Below are 20,738 nucleotides of genomic sequence, written 5' to 3'. Positions count from 1 at the left end.
TACATCATCTTCCTTCACACCATCTTCAACCAACATGTCTGATTTAACCAGAAACACAGCTCCTTCAACCCTCCTCCTCCACTTAGCTGAGTCCTTAAAAAAAAAAACGTTTAAAAAAAACCAAAAACACACAGATCAGCACTTCAAAAAGCATTTTTTGCGCTTTACTGTAGAAGCATTTCAAGTAATGTATCATTTGTTAACATAAATGAGAATTCTCTCTTTATCCAGAGGGAGGAGAAAATTTACGTTTCCCTTTTTTGTTCACAAACTACTCCACCTTGGTTAGAGTGGACCATGTCCCCTTAGCTATGTAATTTGAGATGCAAAACATACTTCTATTAAAAAGAATATCAAAGGTTTTGCCTTCAACTCCTGCATGACATTGCATCTCAGTTTTTCATTTCTGTCTCAATTTAAAATTTCATTTCATTTCAGGTCAGCGACTTAGATTAGGAGAGTCTTATTATGGAAAAAAGGAGGAAACTGGATGCTAAATCCCCATCTTAACTTACAGCCGAAAGTAAATGTCATCCTTACACCAAGGCTGATTTGTTAACCGCACCAGTTAAACTATCTGCACTGGTTACTACACCAGGATTCTTCTGATCAGCTGTAACTCCTTCAAGTACAGTGAAACAAATCACTGTGGAAATCCCAGCATGGTAGGACTGTCCGATTATATTATTGATTTGGCTTGATCAAACAGTGAATTTAGGGCAACAAGGTTTTACTAACAGACGAATGGTCAGACGGGGAAGTGTGAAGTGGGTGGTAGCTGGGTAATGCGCCTGTTTGACGGAGGAGGCTGCTCGGCATCTTGTCACATGGTTGCGGTTTAGTGTTGATCAGAGCGGTCAGGTGAAGCAGCTACTGAGTTGGATAGAGAGATGGATGGATGAATGTGACGCTCTGAGTCCATGCGTGACATCTCTTGAGGAATTGCACTTTGTCTCTGGCTGCATGCAGTCTCCACTGCAAGGTCTGACTGGCTCTGTGTCGATGGAAATGCTCTTTATTCTTTGATCTGCAGCGAGGAAAAAAGGACACTTTATCAAAGAGGGAAAAAACAGCACTACAGTTAATGTCATCTCAAAAGATAGTTCAACTACAGGATTGAATTTCACTATTAATGAATTAATTGTTAAAGGCCTAAATAGTGAGATATAAAAAAGATATATAGAGTAAAACGGTACACCTCAAGAACAGGATAGTAGTTTTAAACATCAACCTGTTTTTATGCATTAACACACAATCAACATGTTGTTTTGACTTTGTCCTAAAGTGAGTTGCACTTTACCTCAGTGACAACCCCTGCAGCAATGGTGGAGCCGACATATCGCAGCATGAAGCGGCCCAGTTCCTTGTAATCCTTGTACAGCTCTAATGACACCGGCCTCTGGGTCTGGATCTCCACGATGGCATTCATACCCTTACTCAAACACCTTAACAGGAAAGACACACACAGAGGAAGTAACAATAACACACCCACCTGGATATCAATGTTCTAACAAAAATTTGATTTTCTAGCTTTATTTCATTTGGATTATCTTTTATCTTTCATATATAATAAAGTAGAAAGTAATATAAAGTGCTTCTTGAGAAAATGCAATTAGCTGTACACTTCAGCTGTACACATTGCAGCAGCTTCAACAGCTTCAGTGCTGCACTCAGTTTTTAATTAGGAAAAAATACTGACAGATCATCTCTTTATAACTGGAGTATACAGTAAAGAAAATCCTTATGTCGACTGTATATTGATAATACAAAATGTAATACAACGCCTCCTCCCCCGACACTCACTTTGGTTTCTTCTTGAGGACCTCACCGCTGCTCTTGTGTAGAACGCTTATCAGTTTCCTAATGGTGGCCGGCTCACTGACTGTTTGGTAATGCAGCAAAATCTACACCAAGCACGAACACACACAATGAACAAACAGAATGAAACAGAAACAGAGTTGTAAGCCTGTACATCCAGCACACGTAACATAACATAAAAAAAAAAAAACTGTTGGTAGTACGAGTATGTGTGAGTGCATGTTTGCTTGCACTTACTGGGAAGCCTTGTGTGATGGGGACCTCGATATTGAAGAGAAGGATTCGGGCTCTGAATCGAGTACAGACTCGAATAGGCTCCTTGGGCTCACAGAACACGCAGCCCACACTGGAAGGAAGCAGTTTTCACTAAATATATAGCCAAATGTACACAATCCAAACATATACAACAGACATCACCAATAAAGATAGTGAGAGCAAAACAGACCTCCATGCTTATAGTAAATAAATAGTCGCAAAATTTTGTTTACTTGATCTTGATGATGTCCATGCCGGTGACCGTCAGGCTGACATGGTCTCCGGCTGCAGCCCAGTCCAGCGCCTCATCGTGTAGAGTAATACCTGTAGCAGATAGACAGAGTGTTAAGTCACCCGACTGCCACAGGATGGCAGTGTTTATCACCACTCACTCAGTCATCCACACTAAGAGATGCACAGAAAGGCACGCTCAGATGCAGGTGTGTTTGAAGCTGACATGCAGAGCCTTGATGAGACTTTGGTTTTAAACTGCCCTCATGATTAATAATTTCATAACAAGGTTTCAGAGAATGTCTGTGTGTCTTTTCTCATTGCTATCTATGAAGAAAATGCTGTGGGACTCGTGAACATGAAAAGTACCAAAGTCAACCCCCGTGCCATGCAAGGAGCAAAGACACACCAGCGCGTACCTTTGACAGTGCAGGTTTCATTGGGAGGCATAGCCAGTATTCTGTCTCCGGTCTGAATATAACCAGCCTCGATCTTCCCTGTAACACAGAAGCCTGAACCCTGGTCTGGAAGAGAAAATGCAACCTCAGCAATATCTTTCATTTAGAAAAAGAGAAATGAAAAGGGATGTGAACAAAATCACATATACTATTTGTAAGTATGTGTCAATGACTTTACCTTTGAACACATCTGAGACGCACAGCCTGAAAGGTTTGTCTACAGACCTCTGAGGGGCTTTGAAGGCATCTTGAAAAGATAAGGAAAAAGACAGAAGACACAAAAAATAAGGGAAGAAACAATGAGGAGCCGGAATGACTCCGGAAAATATAAGAAGTCTGATGATCAGAGGTGATGAATCATTTTCTCTGGTACTGGATGAATAACGCTATACTGGCAAATAGTCCGAATTATCAGCACTTTAATGACTTTAATGAATTTCCCTCTTATTTAACCACAAGTGATTCAGTGCTGCAGCAAGTAATTTTGAACTAATATTCCGCTCAACATTTGTGCGATAAGTATCAAACATTCACCCTCTGTAGGCTTTCCAAGTGGCTGTAAAAAGCTTCATGGCCATGGTCAGCTTGAATTCAGTCTGTTACAATGGTTTCCAATAGCGACAAGTATTTACAGCTTTCGTAGACATTCATAGAAATGTCTCAAACCACTCCAGGAGCATAATCAATTTGTCCACTCATTTGCTCAGTATATTTCTTGGGCTACAGTTTTGGCAAGATATGGCTAAATATGCTACTTCCTGTGCAGCTTTGAGCTGCAGCAAAGAAGTTAATTATTCATTTTCTGGTGCACATTTTCACAGTGCAAACTTGTCAACACAGTAACTGAATGAATTTAAGATGACCACAACTTTAGAGCCACTTCTCAAACATATGGGGGGGATGCCCAATAGATTTTGGTTAGATGGAAGACTTAAGATTTATTGAAATTACTTAAGAGTATCACTTTAAAACCTCTGAGAGAAAAGCTGTAGGCAGAATTTGTTTTTCATGCAAATTAACGTGTTCTAGGAACTCTATTGAATCAAGTGATCACTTGTTAGCAGAGTGATATTTCATGGTGTCACCCCTTTATCAGAAAATAATCTAAAGACAAGCTTTTTAATATTTACTACTAGTCTAGATTACTACAGATGGGCATTTAATGCAGTGCAATCAACTTGGACAAAAACCTAAAAATGACGTGTTTACAAGAGATCCATGATGGAAAAAAGGGTGTAAATGCAGCTTGTGCTTGTTTATTTTCCCCTCTCCCCAGAGAGACCTGTGTCTAAGAGTTAAAAGGCAGTAAATACTTTGGGCAGCTTAAACTATGCCAGAGTGCATTACCAATCTGCTCCAGAAGGCTGGGACCAGAGAACCAAGAGGTAAGATGTGACACTGAACTCCTGGTAGCGAGGTTCTCTCCTGACAGGCCACTGGTGGGGATGTAGAATACATCAGACTCCTAGAAAAACATATATACACTGGATCAAACAAAAAGAAACAAAAGGAAATACTTCTTCTTAGCCAAATATAGAAAATGACAGTCAATATTATGATACAGATAAAGGGTTTAATATCCTAAGATGTCAAGATGTTGAGTGACTTAGTGCAAACTCACCTTGAATCCTGCCTGCTTGAGAAAATGGCCAAGTTTGGAAATTATTTCTTGGAAACGCTCTTGTTGCCAGTTTACCTGATTTGTAAAGGAAAAACGAAAAAATACACAGACAGAAAATTTCCCCTTTAGCACGGCTTTGAAATGGAAATGTGACAGCAACATGCCAGTGACTATAGGAAACACAAACACGAAAATACAATCACACACACACAGTTCCCTAAGGCCTTCTTCTCTCCTGACAGAAACGTTTAGAGGTGTTAAAGTCTTGAACTTTCAGAAAATCTGAAAACCAACAAAAGGGTTCTTTTTATTGCAGTCCAAAATCTGTGAACTGTAAAGTATATAGCAGCTTTCACCTTATCACATAATATATGAATTCTGCAGCTATTTTCTAAATTATTCTATCTAAAATGTATTTGTGAATATTACTTGGATCATATCTGCAGGGGTACGCTTAAAGGACAAATGACCAACTGATTTTCAGTAAATTTCCTAAAATCCTAAAAACATCCCCACTTTGTGTCAGTAATGTGTAGCAGGTCTGACCTGGTCCATCTTGTTGACAGCTACAGCCAGCTGAGTAACGCCAAGCGAACGCACCAACAGGGCATGCTCTCTGGTCTGACCGCCCGCCTCGAAGCCTGCCTCAAACTCTCCTCGGCTAGCATCCACCACAAGCACCGCCACGTCGGCCTGGGGAGAGAACCGAGGGGAAAGATAAGAACCACATGCATCTGTTTCTGCTGAGGTATTGAAATCACACACTTTAAAAAAAATCAAACACAAACTCAACTCAGCAGGTAATTTGACAGCTGAATTTTGGTGTTTTAACACATATGGTACAAGTAAAATGAGACAGCTTTCATCAGGTTTAAGAGTAGAGTGTCTGAAATGTCAGAAAGTATTTTCCAACCCTATCAAACCATCAAATTAGAAACCTTAATGTCTTATGCTCAGGTCCTGCACAGAGGCCAATAAAGTAAAATAACTGTGACACAAAGATGCACAATACTCACAATTCACAATACTCACGATTCACTGTTCATGTTCTAATAAACTTTATTGGAACAATCATGTGACGTTTTCTACAAAATATGAATTTTATCTATTTTAAACCTGTACTCAACAATCTACATGGAGACAACAGGTGAACTAATTTGTTGCTCTTCTTCAATGACGGATATTTTAACTTGGAATAAGTATTAGAAAGCAAAATACAATCAAATGCATCACACAGGCTGTAATATAGAAATATTGTGATTTTTTTCCTTCTTAAATTAATGAACACATGCTTTACTGGAGATAATTACAGGCTGAGAAATATCATCTTGAGCCTCAGAGTATGGGACTGACTGACAACTTTGCTAAAAACAGAAACCCCTTAGTCACTCCATGATGAGGCTGAACGTGAGGACAGTCATATGGTAAAAAGAGAAATTACATTAATGCCTCAAAAGAGAGACAGACAAGCACACCCATGCCTGTAAAAACACCTTCTGACACCAACACCCAAAACCACAAAAGTTATTTCAAATTATGCTGACAGGTGTGGCAAGCTGAGGGTATACAGAACGAGGAAAAGGAACCATTTTAATCAAGCGGAGGTTTGAAAAGTTTCAAATGCTTAGTTTCACCGTGATCATCAAAAATGGTTAAGCCATAAATGCAGCTAACTTCAATACTTTGTGTACTAACTATAGACATATGAGGGAGGCACAAAAATCTTTATTAAATCACACTATACTACATTAGAGTTGCACAATATAACAATGTATACTGTTAGAGGAATTTTCTTTCAACCATAAACTGAGATTTTGCAAAACCCTTTACATCGTGGTAATATCTCTGTGTGTATTAGCCATGTTGCAAATCAATGAGCAGAACTGCTTTATGGCAAATGATGGATTTTTGTAGCATTTTCAATTGATTTTCCATAAACATTTCTATATAAACGATGTATATCAATGTTGCATTATAAAATAAACTGTAATTAAAGGATTTTATCCATATTGTCCTCTCCTATACTACATTATATTTATTATTCACCTCTTATATACATTTTCCATATATTTACTCACTTTGCTCATAACTGCCCCATTAGTTTTGCACTAACATTACAAATATGCACACTGCTCTAGAGTATTAAACCGTACATACATGCTTTCTAATTTCAATTTATTTGTATCTCTTCATTCGCATCCTGTTTTTGTGTTATATATGTGTAACAGCAACATTAGGAGGTATATACTTTGTTCACTGTGTTGATTTATGTGTGTTGTGCAGGCTGCTTGAATACTTTTACATGATATACCTGTGCAGCTCCTGTGATCATGTTGGGGATGAAGTCTTTGTGTCCTGGAGCATCCATTAGGGTCACCACCTTAGAGTTCGTCTCAAACTTGGTCATGCCCACATCCATTGTCACACCTCTGGAGCAAACACAAATAAATGAGAGGATTTTTTCTAACCATTTGACCTAGTTGAAAAAAATGCATCTGCAATGTAAACAATAATTTGTGTGAAAATATTGTAAATAAAACAATCCTGTGGATAGTGTACTGAGTGGCAGGACTGCCATATAAGGGAGTGTAGATGTAAAGCCTCTGTCAATTTCAGTTCAAGAGCAACGTCTTCTAGTGGGGGGAGGGTCTCAGTCAGATGCTTTAAGTATTACGCATTTCATTCAGAAGTTACTGATAAGTGAATATGGATTACCACCCGAGTCACTTTCTGTTTCTGGCGTATTTCGCTTCCGTATCACTCTGGTAACAACAACAGGGGGGGAAGCAAATAGGGACATATTTTATGTGTTAAAAGGTGCATCATCAGTGGTAACGCTTTTTATCAGAAAAACTAGCGTAGGGAAGATCTGGTCCTTCTAATGAACAAGACAGTTTTTTCCAGATCACATCCAGGACAATATTTTGTGGAGTTACCATCACTAGTACCAGTACACCAGTAATTGGACAAAATGTTTAACTCAAGATTTGTTTGTTATCAACCAAAGCACACAGCAGGAAGAGACTTGAAGTGTCCTTATCCATCTGTAGCCAAACCTGATGCCTGCCCTCAATATGGAGGGGGGACAACAGATAATTTTTGTGTTTGTGCGTAGTTTCACACTCAAAATGTACCTGTCCCTCTCCTCGCCAGTTTCATCCAGGACCCAAGCATATGCGAAGGAGGCTTTTCCCGCCTTCTTTGATTCCTGCTCATACTTGTGCATGGTGCGCTTGTTGACGTTCCCCAGCAGATAAAGCAGGTGGCCCATCAGTGTGCTTTTACCTGCATCCACATGACCTGCAGAGAAGAATAACATAATAATGCCAAGGAGTTAAGGATGTAGAAAGAAAGAAACGGAAAGAGAAAAGGGGCTCAGAGGATGGGGAGTGACAGAAGACGCCAGGGAGGGATGGAGGAGAGGGTGAGGACAGACAGAAAAAGAGGAAGAATGTGACAAGAGTGATAAGGCAGGTAGAGGAAGAGAGAAGATAAGACATGGCAAAGGGAAGCCACAGATGGGAGAAGGAAAGAAGCAGCATTGCACAAGAGGAGGGAGGTAGCCAGAAATGGGAACAAGGATGGAGGGTGAGAGGGGGAAGGGAGAGGACCGTGGTAAAACGAAAGGTTTCACAGGCTGTGGGAAACTAGAATCATCTGCACTTCTGAAACTACCAAGTCACTTTTTCTGGTGTAACTGAGAATGAGAAAATATGATGAGCAATTGCACTGGTCTGCAGTTCGACTCATTTACTACTATTAAACTTGACGTGCGCAAAACAGGCAGATTGAAAATTAAAAAGCTGCTGCCCAACATTACAGAAAAGCCAGACAGATAATGGCAGAATGTGTATGAGGAACATACCGTGTACTTTTACAAAATCAAGGATGTGGTGGAAAAAAATGGAACTTCTTTTTTTTTTCTTTTCAAAACAACAGCTATACAGTATGTTGCAATGTGTGGATATTTTGTTACTTCTAAATATGTAAAATCCCTAACATTAAAACAATTAACTGACATTAAATGACTGCTGATGTTCCTCCACTTTGGTTTCCAGCTTGTGTTTTTAATGCATCAGAAACGATCAGTCTAAACATGTTACAGTAGTACTGTATATTGCTCTGTGGTATTAAACTGTAGACCAATGTGTGCACTGAAGGAAAGTAAGCAAGTAATTGTTGTATGGAAGTGAGTTTTCAATCGTGTTTGTGCAGAATTGACTTATGTATGTCCCTTATAATTGTGCTGATCCCTTACTGTCCTATAAACTGATAGAACATTTTAAGTTATGAGTGGTTTTGTGTATTTCCTTCCTACCTATAACCACCAAATTTAACAGAGGTTTGCCCCCCTGCCTCTTCTCCAGTTCAGCCTTGATATTGATCACCTGCCGGGCCTTTCCAGAGGAACGGCCTGGGGTGGGAACTGTGGAGGGCTCGTCTCCATTTGACCCTTTGGATGGAGTCTCAGGACGTCTGGACGTGGTGTCTGAGGCAAGGGTTGCGACAGCATTTTCAGGGCTGCCACCTCGGCGTACTGAAGCAGTGACAACGCCATTTTCCCCTGTGCTGAGGAGACAATGTGGACGAGTTTAACCACGATGTAACACAACTTTTCTCTGCAACAGATGATAATTATGCCAGCATAAGAACAATATTTATTTGTGTGCAAATGTGTGTTAAAGGTACCTGGGAACATCGAAGCCCATGGTCTGCTTCTTGCCAGAGACGGTCATGCGGGCCACTTTGGGTACTACTTCAGAATCCAGTTTATTGTGAGACACATCTCTGCTTTTAGCTAAAAAGGGAACAGAGGAACATATCTGTACACTTTTTCACAAACAAAAAGGTAATTGTGACTCACTGTGGCCAACAGCATATAGCATTTTATTTTCTATTTAAAAAGGCCACGGTCTATATGTATTAGTAAACAGTCACTACTATCTCTCATTACCGAGATGAGACTGAAGGGTTTCTCCCATTAGATTTTCCAGATACTTTTACTGACCCTCAGTTAAGACCATGATTATTGTATGAAGATCATCTAGATATAAAAACTTACACACACACAATTTATAATTGACAGTCAGTCAGTGTATCAGCCCCAGACTGAGCATTTGATCTTTTGGTTTCAGCTTTATCTGCTTTTCTAGCTCTGAAAATAGAGTTGTAAATAAATAGTGATTAAGCATCTGGGGTTTTTTTCCTTTTAAAATTACTAACTTCAACACATTTGTTGAAATAAACTGTAAAATAATAACATAAAATACATGGTAAAAAAACACATAGCTTATTCAGCAATGCATGCCACTGTGGTGTTGATTCAGACATCCAGAGGATATTACTACAATGCACTAGTCTTTGACTATTGTCCTAGTCATAGTTGCGTACCTTCCTGGCATATAAAATATATACTGTATTCTTAATTGTAAGCATATGATGCAATCAGTTAAGCCTCCATCTATCTGATTGGTAGTTCATATTCTGAAGCAGCGAGACTTGTTGAGGTCATCGCTTTGTCATCCCAGTCCCAAATGGCCACCAGTCCCAGTCATATCAACCTGCAACTGATTCATTTAGACTGGGCTGCACAGCCAAACCTACTGCACCCTGTGTGTGTCTTGTGTGCATGTGTGTGTGACAGTGACATCCTGGTTCAGAGAGGGTTAATTTCAGAAGTGGCCGTTGCCTCCTGTCTCCCCGTAAATAGAGCAGTGTGACACAGCATTTCACAGAATGAATCTTTTGAAAAAGGTGTCACCTCAGCAAAAGTGCAGGGCTGGAGGTGAATGTGTGTATCATCACTCACACACACACACACACACACACACACACACACACACACACACGATTAAAACAAACTTACATATATTTGCACAAAGAGACATCCTCAACATACATACACCCAAACATGGTCGATTTGTTACAACTTGGAAAAGTGATATTGGTCATAAAATATCATTTCTGTCTGTTTTCCTTTTAAATTTTTGTTTAGTATCAGAACAGGACAAACTCCCACCACTTTCCTCATGATTTTATTGCCACATTTCAGTCCTAGGACCTTTATCAACAAGACAAGAATAATACTGCTCAGAAGTTTGTTCCTTTTTGATGCTTGTCTTTTAGGATTTAAGGTTTCCAAAAATATTTTTCTTCATCTTATAGCATGCATTTTAGAAATCATACTAATCCCTTGTGTGCTCCTGTGTGCTTCATGCAGTTTATTCATCATAAAAAATACCCTGAGGGAAAATGAGAGGAAAGGAGGTGTGATTCAGAACAAAATTATTAATGGACTTTCTCTAACCAGGCTTTCTCTAAATGACTGGCTCTGCATTAGAGAAAAAGTCCCTCTCATTCTGAAACACTGATACACAAGTGAGGCAGCTCACCGCACCCCTGAAGATGCTTCTTTTCTTTAAGTAATGGCATTTACATGGTTTATTCACACACACTGATCAACATCTGTTCAATAGTTGAAAAACGGGGACAGCCGAGGCAAAGCTGCATCGAAGATATATTTTTTTTAAAAGGTTACAGCTCATTAAAACTGCTTAGCTGCACATAAAATAAAAAAAACGAGGATGGATAAATGTATTTCTACGCACAACGTTCTGAAAACGACCTGTACTTGTAATAAATGGACCCATGCAGAAATGGCACCTAAAAAAAAGTTCTGTAACACCACTGTCATCGCTGCAATCTGCATCATTACGATGTTATCTGTCCTGCAGTAAGCAGCAACATGAGAGAAAAAATACTCTCTGGGGGATTTAGGTTCTTCCTGCAGCTGGGGGCTTTTCCTGTCCCTACTACAGTGACGTGGAAGTTTCTACCACCTGTGTCAAACAGGACACCAGTCAGCCTGCATTTCACTTATATGGAACATCAGCTGTGAAACAAATGATCTCATTAGTTCACATTAAATCTAATAAGGTCATTGTGATCACCTAATTTACATTTTAGAAATAAGTCACGACATAAAAACTATACATCTACATCACTCACCCATAATTAATAAGTACCTGAAGGTTTGTTTTAGATCTTTACCTCTCTTTATATTTTAACCAGGGGTGAAACAGACATGCGCACCCTACTCACACCTTTGCAAACGACTACTTGCCAGATAATTTTTTTTGGGCTGGCCTGGAGGCAGTATTATCAGGAGGGCGGCCTGAGAACAACTATACAGTGCAAAAAGGCTTGGAGCAGGATGTCTTTCCACGGTTTGGACTGGCAGGTAAACAGTTGGCGTCCTCCCATCCAGGATTTCTCTAGTATAGCAGACCCTAAGAGCGAGTCATCTGTACACCTTGGCCTGAGGGCCCAACTGAGCACAGGATAAGAGGAGTCCGCCCAGGATATGCAAATACACACAAGTATGCAAGCAAAAGTTAAATAACAAGGGCAGGTAATGGGGTGAGGTGGTTGCACAAGTGAGAGTAAGAGACCCAAGAGAGAGAGATATAAGATGAGGGATAGAGAGAAGTCGGATGCTATACCTTCATATTGTATTCACTACATTAGGTTTTTTTTAACTGTCAGTACTTTTAATGTCTTCAACCATGTTTAATAGCATCAAGTACACGCTATGCAATTCTCTGAAGTTTCAGGAAAGCACCAAGATTATTTAATAAACTAATTGAATATTTTATGAACTGCTTTGATTGTCATCACAATACAAAAATAAGAGAATTCTGGAAAGACAATTTTGATAATGAGGCTCCCCACCACTTGAGGCCGCTAAAGCCTGTGAAAGACAAGAGTTATGTTCGACTCAACTCAAATCTTCACAGGCCTAATGCAGGGGAATTTGGGGGGGGAGGGGGAAAAACATCTTAACTGATTCAAGTATTGTGTCTGTGTCTGGGCCGGTGTAAAAGTTAGCTCTCTCAGATTGGTTTTGTCCGGCTCTGGCTGTTACAAAGAATCTTCGGGGATAGGAACCATGTGCCACAAAGTGCAAAGACTATGAAGGTTCAATTCAAGCTTTGATTGTGAAGTCACCTGGTATGGTATGTTTGGAATTACAACCTACATTCTGGCACTCACTTGCACATGCCTGCCTATTTCTGCTCTAAACGAACGGATATACCAATGATCCAAACTAAGAGTTAAAACTTCATTCACATTTGAAAAATGATGAATATATGAATGAAAATGACTATGAAGGAAATGAGACTGCTGACTGAGGGAAAAGCTTTCAGTAGGACCCATCTGACACTTTTCAGGATGAGTTACACACACACGGTACCACCACTCAACATTTAATAGAATGTCATCTATAAAAGATAACTCCTCATCCTCTACACCCACCCAGCAGTCAACATTGAGTCATATAACCACCTAATAAGTCTCACCTACTGTTCACAGAAATTTTTTACATGTCAACAGTAACAACAGCTTGATAACCTTGATTTCCCAGCTTATTTTAAGTGACATTCTGTGGTGCATTCACTTTCCATTCAGTGCTCTCCTGCTTTACTTTAGATACAGAGTCCAGTTGTGGCTTTTTTTGAGTGACGAACATGACTGCACATCTGGAGTTTCCAAAAGAAGCAAGAAACAGGGTATAAAAGGCAAACATTCTGCCAGATGCAATAATAAACATTAACGCTTGAGCTTTTAAACAAAAAAGCACTGTTTGGTGGAAACTCACTTTATCAACCATCTAACAGACAGGCACGGTGATCAAACTGGGAGGATGATTTTCAGTGACGTTTCTGAAAGGCTTGTTATTATCATCCACCCTGATAGGCAAGATAGCTAAAAATACTGCATACTGGAGAAGAGTTGTGCGATATCTTTCTTTATATTTTCTACTTGGTATGTTTATTGTTATGCAACAATACACCATGGGGAATTCCTTGTATGTGAAAACCTACTTGGCAATATCCCTGATTCTGATTCAATGTGTTTCATTTTAGGGGCTCAAATCAAATTGACCATGCCGTAAATTAAGTTCAATGTTTTCCTGTTCTGCATGTTAGTCAAGCAGTTGGATATAATTGGAGCTGGAGTGGAGTGTTGCCTTTCTGTTGTGCAAAGCTGACATGACAGTCGCATACTGTCATGATCATAGTGGTCGTCCTGTCCTTCCACTGATAAATTTGCAGAAAAACATTATTGCTGTCATAACAAGGTTTTTTGATTCAAGCTGCACTACCACACTACACAGATGAAAAAGTGTACCACGATGCTCTCTCAAGCCGCTGTGCATAAGGACATTTAGGATTTTATTTGCTTTCAACCTGTGTAGAAGTCAACTCTTGCATTTCTTGTAAGAAGTGCAGCTTTTTCCATTTAAGTAAAGACTCATATTTCACTCTAAGCCTTTTTTCCTGTAAACATATTGGACCACAACAAAGCAGTAGTACTGATGACATGCAAGTCCAAATGCACCTGCTTTGTTTAGACCACTTGTTGTGAGTAAAATGGTATTTTCCAGTGTTGGCACCACATCACAACAAAACTATGTTTGTGCAAAATCTACGCCTTGCAGAAAGGCAGAGCCTGTAAAGACAGAAAATGATTTGATCTGTCAAAGCTTTTGACAAAGCTGTGAAAGTTGAGAGACATGATCAGATTTTCCTACGTAGGTGGTGTGAGACACACAAAAGAGAGAGAGAGTAAGACGATCGGCTGCTGTGCAGAATCGGGTGTGTGCTTGGGGTGACATTTTCTCCAAGAGTGCAGCTTCCTGTTCAAGCCCACACACTGGCTCGCCTTAAGAGAAAAAGGACAAAACTGTCGCTGGACAAACCCAGTTATTAATAACACTTATTCATTTCTAGATTTCCACAGTGCAAAATCGAGAAATGCTGTAGATCACATCGCCCCTCACTAAACAGACCACAACATCTCTACATGTACACTGAGAAACCTGTTAGACTTGCAATGTTTGACTTGTCATTTCCCTCAGGCTCACCAGTCTGTTTGACACCCTAAAGGTCCACTTCACTCAGCTTTCTGCACCTGTATAAAGTTTACACACATCTAGCCCAAACCCTACCCCTTCACTCAAAGAGCAAAAGAGAACGAAACAATAAGGAAAGTCTGACAACAGCCCTTAACTCCTCCTGTCTCATAACTACAATACAGACCAGGGTACTGACAACAACAGTACAAAGATTACCCATTTTTAGGGTTAACAAGACCACATATACAACAGGTCTCCTCAGAGTTGTTGCTGTCATGATGTTATCGACCAACCCTTGAACCAGTCCTTGTCCAATCTTAAGTCTTAATCATTTATTTCTTTAAGGGCAAGATTCTCCATTCAAACCAATACCAATGACTCAAACAAAAAAAATGTGAGCTGCCTTAAGAAACTTTGGGTTAACCTAAAAAAAAAAAAAAAAAAAAAATGCATACACTGCACCAAATACATAATGCAGAGTTTTCATTCTAAAACATTTCACCTCATGAAAAGGACATGCCTTCTATTCAACGCCTAAATATTATCACATTTATGCCAATAGTTCATCATTAAGTATAGACTTTCTACTACAAACATACTCTACTCAGATTTCAAATAAGGAATAAAGCACTGTTTTAACTGGTTACACAGAATTTGTTCAATAAAACAACCCTAAAAAAGATATATATTTACACTCAGACACACAAAGACACACCCACACAACCAGAGAGACACACCCAGACACAGGTGCATTCAGGGTAAATAAACTCAGTCATCTTTATTTAGAAATTGACAAATTAAATCTGTAGCAGAGTGTGATGACACACCCAGTGTAAATCAAACCCATTTGTACATCGTAATATTAAAACCTTGCAAGAGCAAGAAAAGCCCTTTTACCTCAGGTCTGATGACATTCATTTTGACTCATTCTGTACGCTCTTTATTCACAGCGCTGGCATTCATAATAAACTCTTTTCTTCCAAATTAAACATTAAAAAAGTGTTCACTTGTCTGTGTGTGTGTGCATGTCTGTCTGTATGCACGTGCATGTGTGTGTGTTCTTATTCCCTCATGGGAAAATCTCCAGGTGTCTTCTAAACCAAAATGTCTACCCCAGGATCTCAAACACAGGCAGCAGTAAACCAGTACAATGGTTAACTGATCCATATTCCAATAGCTGCAGCGCACCTGCAAACAAAATCAACCTCTTTTTCTCTTTTGAGGGTTCATGCAGATCAAAACTAGAAAAGAGGCCATGCAAAAAGAGATAGACTTTGAATTTTCCCTGGCTAAGATTAAACTACTTCACTTTCATACAAAAAGGTCAATTAAAAAGCCAATGGCCATCTTAGCATACAAGAATAAGACTCAAATTTAAAATGTAGAAAAAATGTTAACTACAGCAAATGAGAAAAAAGTTTAAAAGTTCTTAAAATACTGATAGTTCTTTGAAAGTTTACATAGCTGCGATTATTTAAGCTGCCAGAGTAGTTCATTTTTGATCCTGTTTGACCTGTATGTAGTAGCAACGTAAGACTTGTTTTCTTGCCTCTATAAAATAAAGCAATACATAAATCCTGTAGAAATACTGTTTCTAGCAGAGTTTTTTTAAGCAGCGATCAGCAGCGAGTGTCATTCTATCGTGCTGTTGGTCCCAAAAGTTTCTTTACTCCACATGACTGACTGTGGGACACAGTTAAAATGGTTCATAAGGACTGATGACCCTGCTGCATCTCTTTGACTCCAGGCACCAACCTGGACGGAACTGAATTAAGTGCTTTTTATTTCCTCGTCTACCTGGTGAAAGCTTTTCGCTGATTAGCACGGACGATGTCGTCAGGTGAAGGAGTGTCGAAGCGGAATGGTACAATTGGCGAGAGTGGAGTTTGCTGCTCTTTGAATTTGTCCTGCGATTTACAGAGGAAGGTCTGGTAACCACTTCCTGCCCTCTGACCTCTTATTTTCCCCTTAAATACATTCCTCATCCTCTTCTGTTGTCTGTGGCTCTGAATCGACAAAGTAATCGCAAATACTGATGGTTGCGCAAAAACAGAAGAATCCAGCCCCGAGGTAACTGGAGTTGGAGAAGACGGTGAAGGGAGGTCATTGACGAAGTGACGAGGGCCTGCTCCATCTGACTGGGCCATGAGTGCACTCAAATCAATAGTCTGCCTCGGCTTCGGAAGCCTGGAATTTTGGTGGTATTGTTTGTGGTTGAGTTCACGCTTGGCCCCACCCTCTAAAGTACTTTCTGCCAACACACCAGCCCTCTCTGGTTTTGCTGGTGAAAGGGGAGAGGTGAGAGAGAAATGTGACCCATTTGAGGTGGTTGAGGTTTTGCTTTTGTGTTCAGATGCCAAATGTGACAAAGAGAGCAGCTCAGAGATGCCAGGTGGTTGTTTCAGTGCATTTGCTGGAGATTCAGTGCTGATGGGTTGAGGGGAAGCTAAGGAACTGTTGTTTTGATGCTGCAGGGCTAGCTGAGACAATGAGACAGCCCCAGTCCCTAAACATGCAGTAATAATGTTGGCTGGTTTAGAAAAGGGGATTGTGTTTGCTGGTCGTTCAGTGCTCTGTGATTGCGATTGAATGTGTGTATTCCTGTTTTGGTGCTGTGAAGCGAGCTCAGACAGCGAGAACGTTTGTGCAGCCATCCCCTGACACTTCATAGAGGTTATGCTGCTTTGGGAAGTAGGGAAGCAGTTACTGATAGTTGTTGGGCTGCGGTTTGAATGTTCCTGGATTAATTCGGCCAATGATGGGCTTCCCTTAGGATCAGCCATTGTGGCTTTTCCTCTAGTTCCAACTCCCACTGAGTGCGGATTGCTCTGGAGGACAGAACTGAGACTCCCAAACCCAGGAGGAGCAGCCAGAGATGAGCTTGCAGTTGTTATCTTGGGGTTGTTTAGAGACAGACTACTGAGAGAAACTGAAAGCAGGGAGGGAGCTGAGCTGTGAGATGCTAAAGACAGGTTTAAAGATGCCAATGTGCCCAATGAAAGACTATTCTGATTAGACATAATGGACGAAGGTGAATTAGGTCCCATGGTGAGAACACTTAATGAGGAAACACCCAAACCTCGCCCTGTGTCAACTACTCCTGACGCCTTCTGCTCATGCTCAGACATGAGCTGTGCCAGACTGGTACCACTGACACCAGGACCAACGTTTTGCGGGATAAAATTTTGATTTTCAGAGCTGCTAACCACTGGGTCAGCCTGATGTTGCGATACGAGGTCACGCAAGTTTGGTACATTTGCTTGCACACGTGGTTGTGTGTGTTTGCACCCATCAGTCTGGGGTTTATGTGCCTTGGATGTAATGTCTGTGTGAGAAGCAGACAAGCAGGCTCCTTACCTTACAAAAGCCAATTGCAGTTGTCGAAAAAGGAGAGACAGGAGGACCACAGAGCAGAAGTCAGATGAATCATACCATAAACAAGAGGGAAAATAACAGAAAGAAGGCACTTTGTTAAACATTTGCATGAGTTAAATGTGTCATCACATACATTTGTGTGAACAATGAAATGCCCCTGGCTGTGAAGCTTTCATGTACACAATAATGAGAAAAATGATTTAGAATGGTCTTTTGTTGAAGTATCTTCTGAAGAACCCACAGGCGTTAAGTCAAAAATATCATGATACAGTATTAGATGCATCACCAAGTTATATCTTAATCATTCAGCAGTCCATTCTACAACAGTCCAGTTCTTATTTCTTAACCCAGGCAAGGTTGATACGTTGATACAAATAGACATAGTCCTTATTTTGTGCACTGATACCAGCCTGTATTTACAAAATCAGGTAATTGAGTATTATTTCTTCAAAAGGAAACTAGATCTATCAGTAGCTACGTAACAAAAAACACACTATAAACTATTATGAACTAACTGAGAAATATTTCAATCATTTTGAGTACTGGATAAAAACCTTTTCAGATCTTGTGCTTTGTTTGGCAAATAACTAAATAAAGAAAATGTTCAAATGCCACCAACAACCATTCTCTATTATGTAACTACAGTGGACCAGTCAAGGACAACAATTCCTGACCAATAAAATGATAATTTGATCCGCTCCAGGCGTACCTTTCTCAGCCACAGCCTCTTGTTTGGCTCTTTGTGGAAGTGGGGCTTTCTCCTGGTTAACTCCTGCTACCGAAGCAGTCTTTTCACTGGTACTTCTGGTCACTGGGGCTGTCTTAGTGTCTTCAGACAAGACTGCATCCAGTGCCCTCTGTGGGTCGAACCCACATTTTATGGCTGCCTGGGTCAGGACCGAGTCTGGCACTGCATCTCCCAGCACAGTCCGCATATGGTCCAGACAGGAATACAGCTTGGCTACAGAGTACAACACACATGTTAGACACAGACATTGTATTTGTGATCCAGAAATTACTGAGTAAACAAAGAACAATAGATCCAGAAAATAAAACAACTAATTCGACGGGATTTTAAAGGTTTTCAATTAGCACATTTTCAAACACAAAGATCAACGGTAAAGGTCAGGAGATCTCTGTCATTTGTCACTTGCATACCATTGCATGGACGTCAAAATCATCACCTTGATCAAGAGGGTCGAGGTTGTGGCTGATAGTAGGGGACATGGGTACATCCTCATCTTCATATTCTCCCTCTCCTAAAGGCTCCTCCTTTGGTACTTGCCTCTCTTGACGTGAGTAGATGAACTGATTCGCTGTATAAACCACAAACATCTTTACTTATTGGTTGATCACAAACTAGGAGATGTGATGTCTGGCTAATGGTGTATAATTTAAGTGGTCATTTAATCACAGCAATCCTTTATTGAAAATTAAAATAAACCTGAATGTGTTGTTAGTAGCTATTGTTTTCTTTAACTGGAAAAAAATCATATGAAACAAAATTCTCACAGATTAATATTGTCCATTTATTAGCAAACAGTCATACTTGTTGATGTACCATTAAGCCCACCTATAATTTTATAATCACTGATACCAACCTGTTGCCGGTGATATACAGCAGTAGTCATCATCCACAGACTGTCCATACATGTCATCATCGTCAAAGTCTAGAAAAAATATAACTGAGATTCAAAATGTTTGCCTTTCTCTACTTTACACAAACATACAGATGTAGAAATACAGTTGTAGTAAAGAGAAAGAGTCTTTTGTTACAGCTGTCACTTTGTCTTGTCAGCAGCTTTACAGAATGTAAACCAACTGTAAATTGGGAGCCAGGTAATTTTCTGTAATTGCTTCACAGTGGGTTTGAAAAACTGGGAGGCTTAATAAGTTAATACGGTCAGGGGATGTTAATATACCATACCCAACAATGAATTAGAAGCTTGTAACAATTCTTCCAAAAAACTTGAAAGTTAGCAAACTAGCTACGTAACGTTAGCTGTCGTCTACTTTAGTAAACATAAACATTAGCTGCAGTATTAATTATAGACACATCACATCAAGTTTTCAAAGTATAACGTTAGCCGAAAGGATTGGGTATGTACGTAGATATTTGTATTATAGTACAATCCATCTTGTACCAGGTACCAAGTGACACGACAGCAACGTTATCTTGCCAGCTAAACTAGCTAGCGTTAGCCGCTAGAGCTACAATCAACAACAGTGAATTTTAGCTAAGCGGCTAACGAGTTTAGCAGGCCTCGCCGTGACGTTTAAACCGTTACCAAAACGTAGTTAAGGATTTCTACCTTCATCGTAGTTGTAACCTCGAACATTTCTGTGCCGAGACATTTTGCATATGTGTCTTCTCTCGGCACCAGCGCAAATGCTTTCCGGCTCACAGACTGTTGTGACATGTGTCTTAATGTTACTGCCCGGCTGCCATTGCTGCTGCTGCTGCTGTGTGAAATTACAGCAGTAGGCAGGTCAGATTTGATTCTGCAGCCTCGGAAATAGATAAATTAAATCAGAATTTTTCATTTAGTCGTATTTATGTATTGTAATAGTAATGTATTGTAACAATCTTGTCACTAAAATAAAATGTTAAAACTTGCTTTCAAACAATATTTGTTTTTTATTTGGCTGACGTAACTTCCTCTTGCCGTTCCACCACTGTGGCCTGGGATCAGATCTCCCAAACAAGCTTCATAATTTGCCCTCTGTCTGTAGGAGAGAAACTGACTTCCAATCAGTTGCTGTTTGCAGAGCGTATTATCAGCAGTTGAACGGATACATGTTTATCGGAATGACTAGGAGGGAAATAAACTTAAACCAAAATATACCGTATAATTTTATCATAAATCATCAGCGGCATAGCAGGGAGATATGTAAGTTTCAGTATAGAGCAGAATGGAAATCTAGCTATTAGGGTCACTAGGGTCTGAAATGAAAGAACAGTAAAAGGGTTAATGCTGTCATTAGTCATTTTCTTGGAAATCCCAGTGACCCTAATGCTGATGATGGAGATGAAGGCTGTGGTGATGATGATAAAAGTAGT

At 40.0% G+C, this 20,738-nt stretch overlaps 1 protein-coding gene across 2 annotated transcripts; it reads right to left on the bottom strand.

Annotated features, from left to right (window-relative positions):
• Positions 1 to 137: 137 nt before the first annotated feature.
• On the bottom strand, positions 138 to 20,179 carry hbs1l (HBS1-like translational GTPase). 2 transcript variants are annotated; one of them, XM_044168050.1, is made up of 18 exons: positions 19,990 to 20,170; positions 19,279 to 19,347; positions 18,862 to 18,993; positions 18,387 to 18,638; positions 9,073 to 9,181; positions 8,702 to 8,952; positions 7,518 to 7,683; positions 6,695 to 6,812; positions 4,930 to 5,076; positions 4,384 to 4,458; positions 4,110 to 4,227; positions 2,941 to 3,009; positions 2,724 to 2,828; positions 2,307 to 2,397; positions 2,056 to 2,164; positions 1,804 to 1,904; positions 1,301 to 1,445; positions 138 to 1,027 (listed from the first exon to the last, which is right to left on the bottom strand). In XM_044168050.1, exons 1-18 carry the CDS (start codon positions 20,030 to 20,032, stop codon positions 1,016 to 1,018), a joined length of 2,112 nt encoding a protein of 703 aa, XP_044023985.1. In that variant the 5' UTR covers positions 20,033 to 20,170; the 3' UTR covers positions 138 to 1,015. The 2 variants fall into 2 exon arrangements, with proteins under 2 accessions (XP_044023985.1, XP_044023986.1); XM_044168051.1 differs by lacking the exons at positions 138 to 1,027; positions 1,301 to 1,445; positions 1,804 to 1,904; ... (9 more) ...; positions 8,702 to 8,952; positions 9,073 to 9,181 and adding an exon at positions 15,055 to 17,654 and having other exon boundaries at positions 19,990 to 20,179.
• Between the last annotated feature and the right edge of the window lie 559 nt (positions 20,180 to 20,738).

The sequence above is a fragment of the Siniperca chuatsi genome, linkage group LG16 (genome assembly GCF_020085105.1).
Source record: "Siniperca chuatsi isolate FFG_IHB_CAS linkage group LG16, ASM2008510v1, whole genome shotgun sequence".
In the NCBI taxonomy this organism is placed as follows: Eukaryota; Metazoa; Chordata; class Actinopteri; order Centrarchiformes; family Sinipercidae; genus Siniperca; species Siniperca chuatsi.
Note: the sequence above shows the minus strand (reverse complement) of the source record. Positions and strands in the feature narration are given on the sequence as shown.

Excerpts from the sequence above, each read along its gene's own strand:
- hbs1l (XM_044168050.1), bottom strand. The coding sequence starts at position 20,032 with ATGTCTCGGCACAGAAATGTTCGAGGTTACAACTACGATGAAG. Across the intron at positions 3,010-4,109 it reads CAGCCTTCTGGAGCAGATTG|ATGCCTTCAAAGCCCCTCAG; the intron begins GTAATGCACTCT and ends TATCTTTTCAAG. Across the intron at positions 2,165-2,306 it reads ATGGACATCATCAAGATCAA|TGTGGGCTGCGTGTTCTGTG; the intron begins GTAAACAAAATT and ends GCTTCCTTCCAG.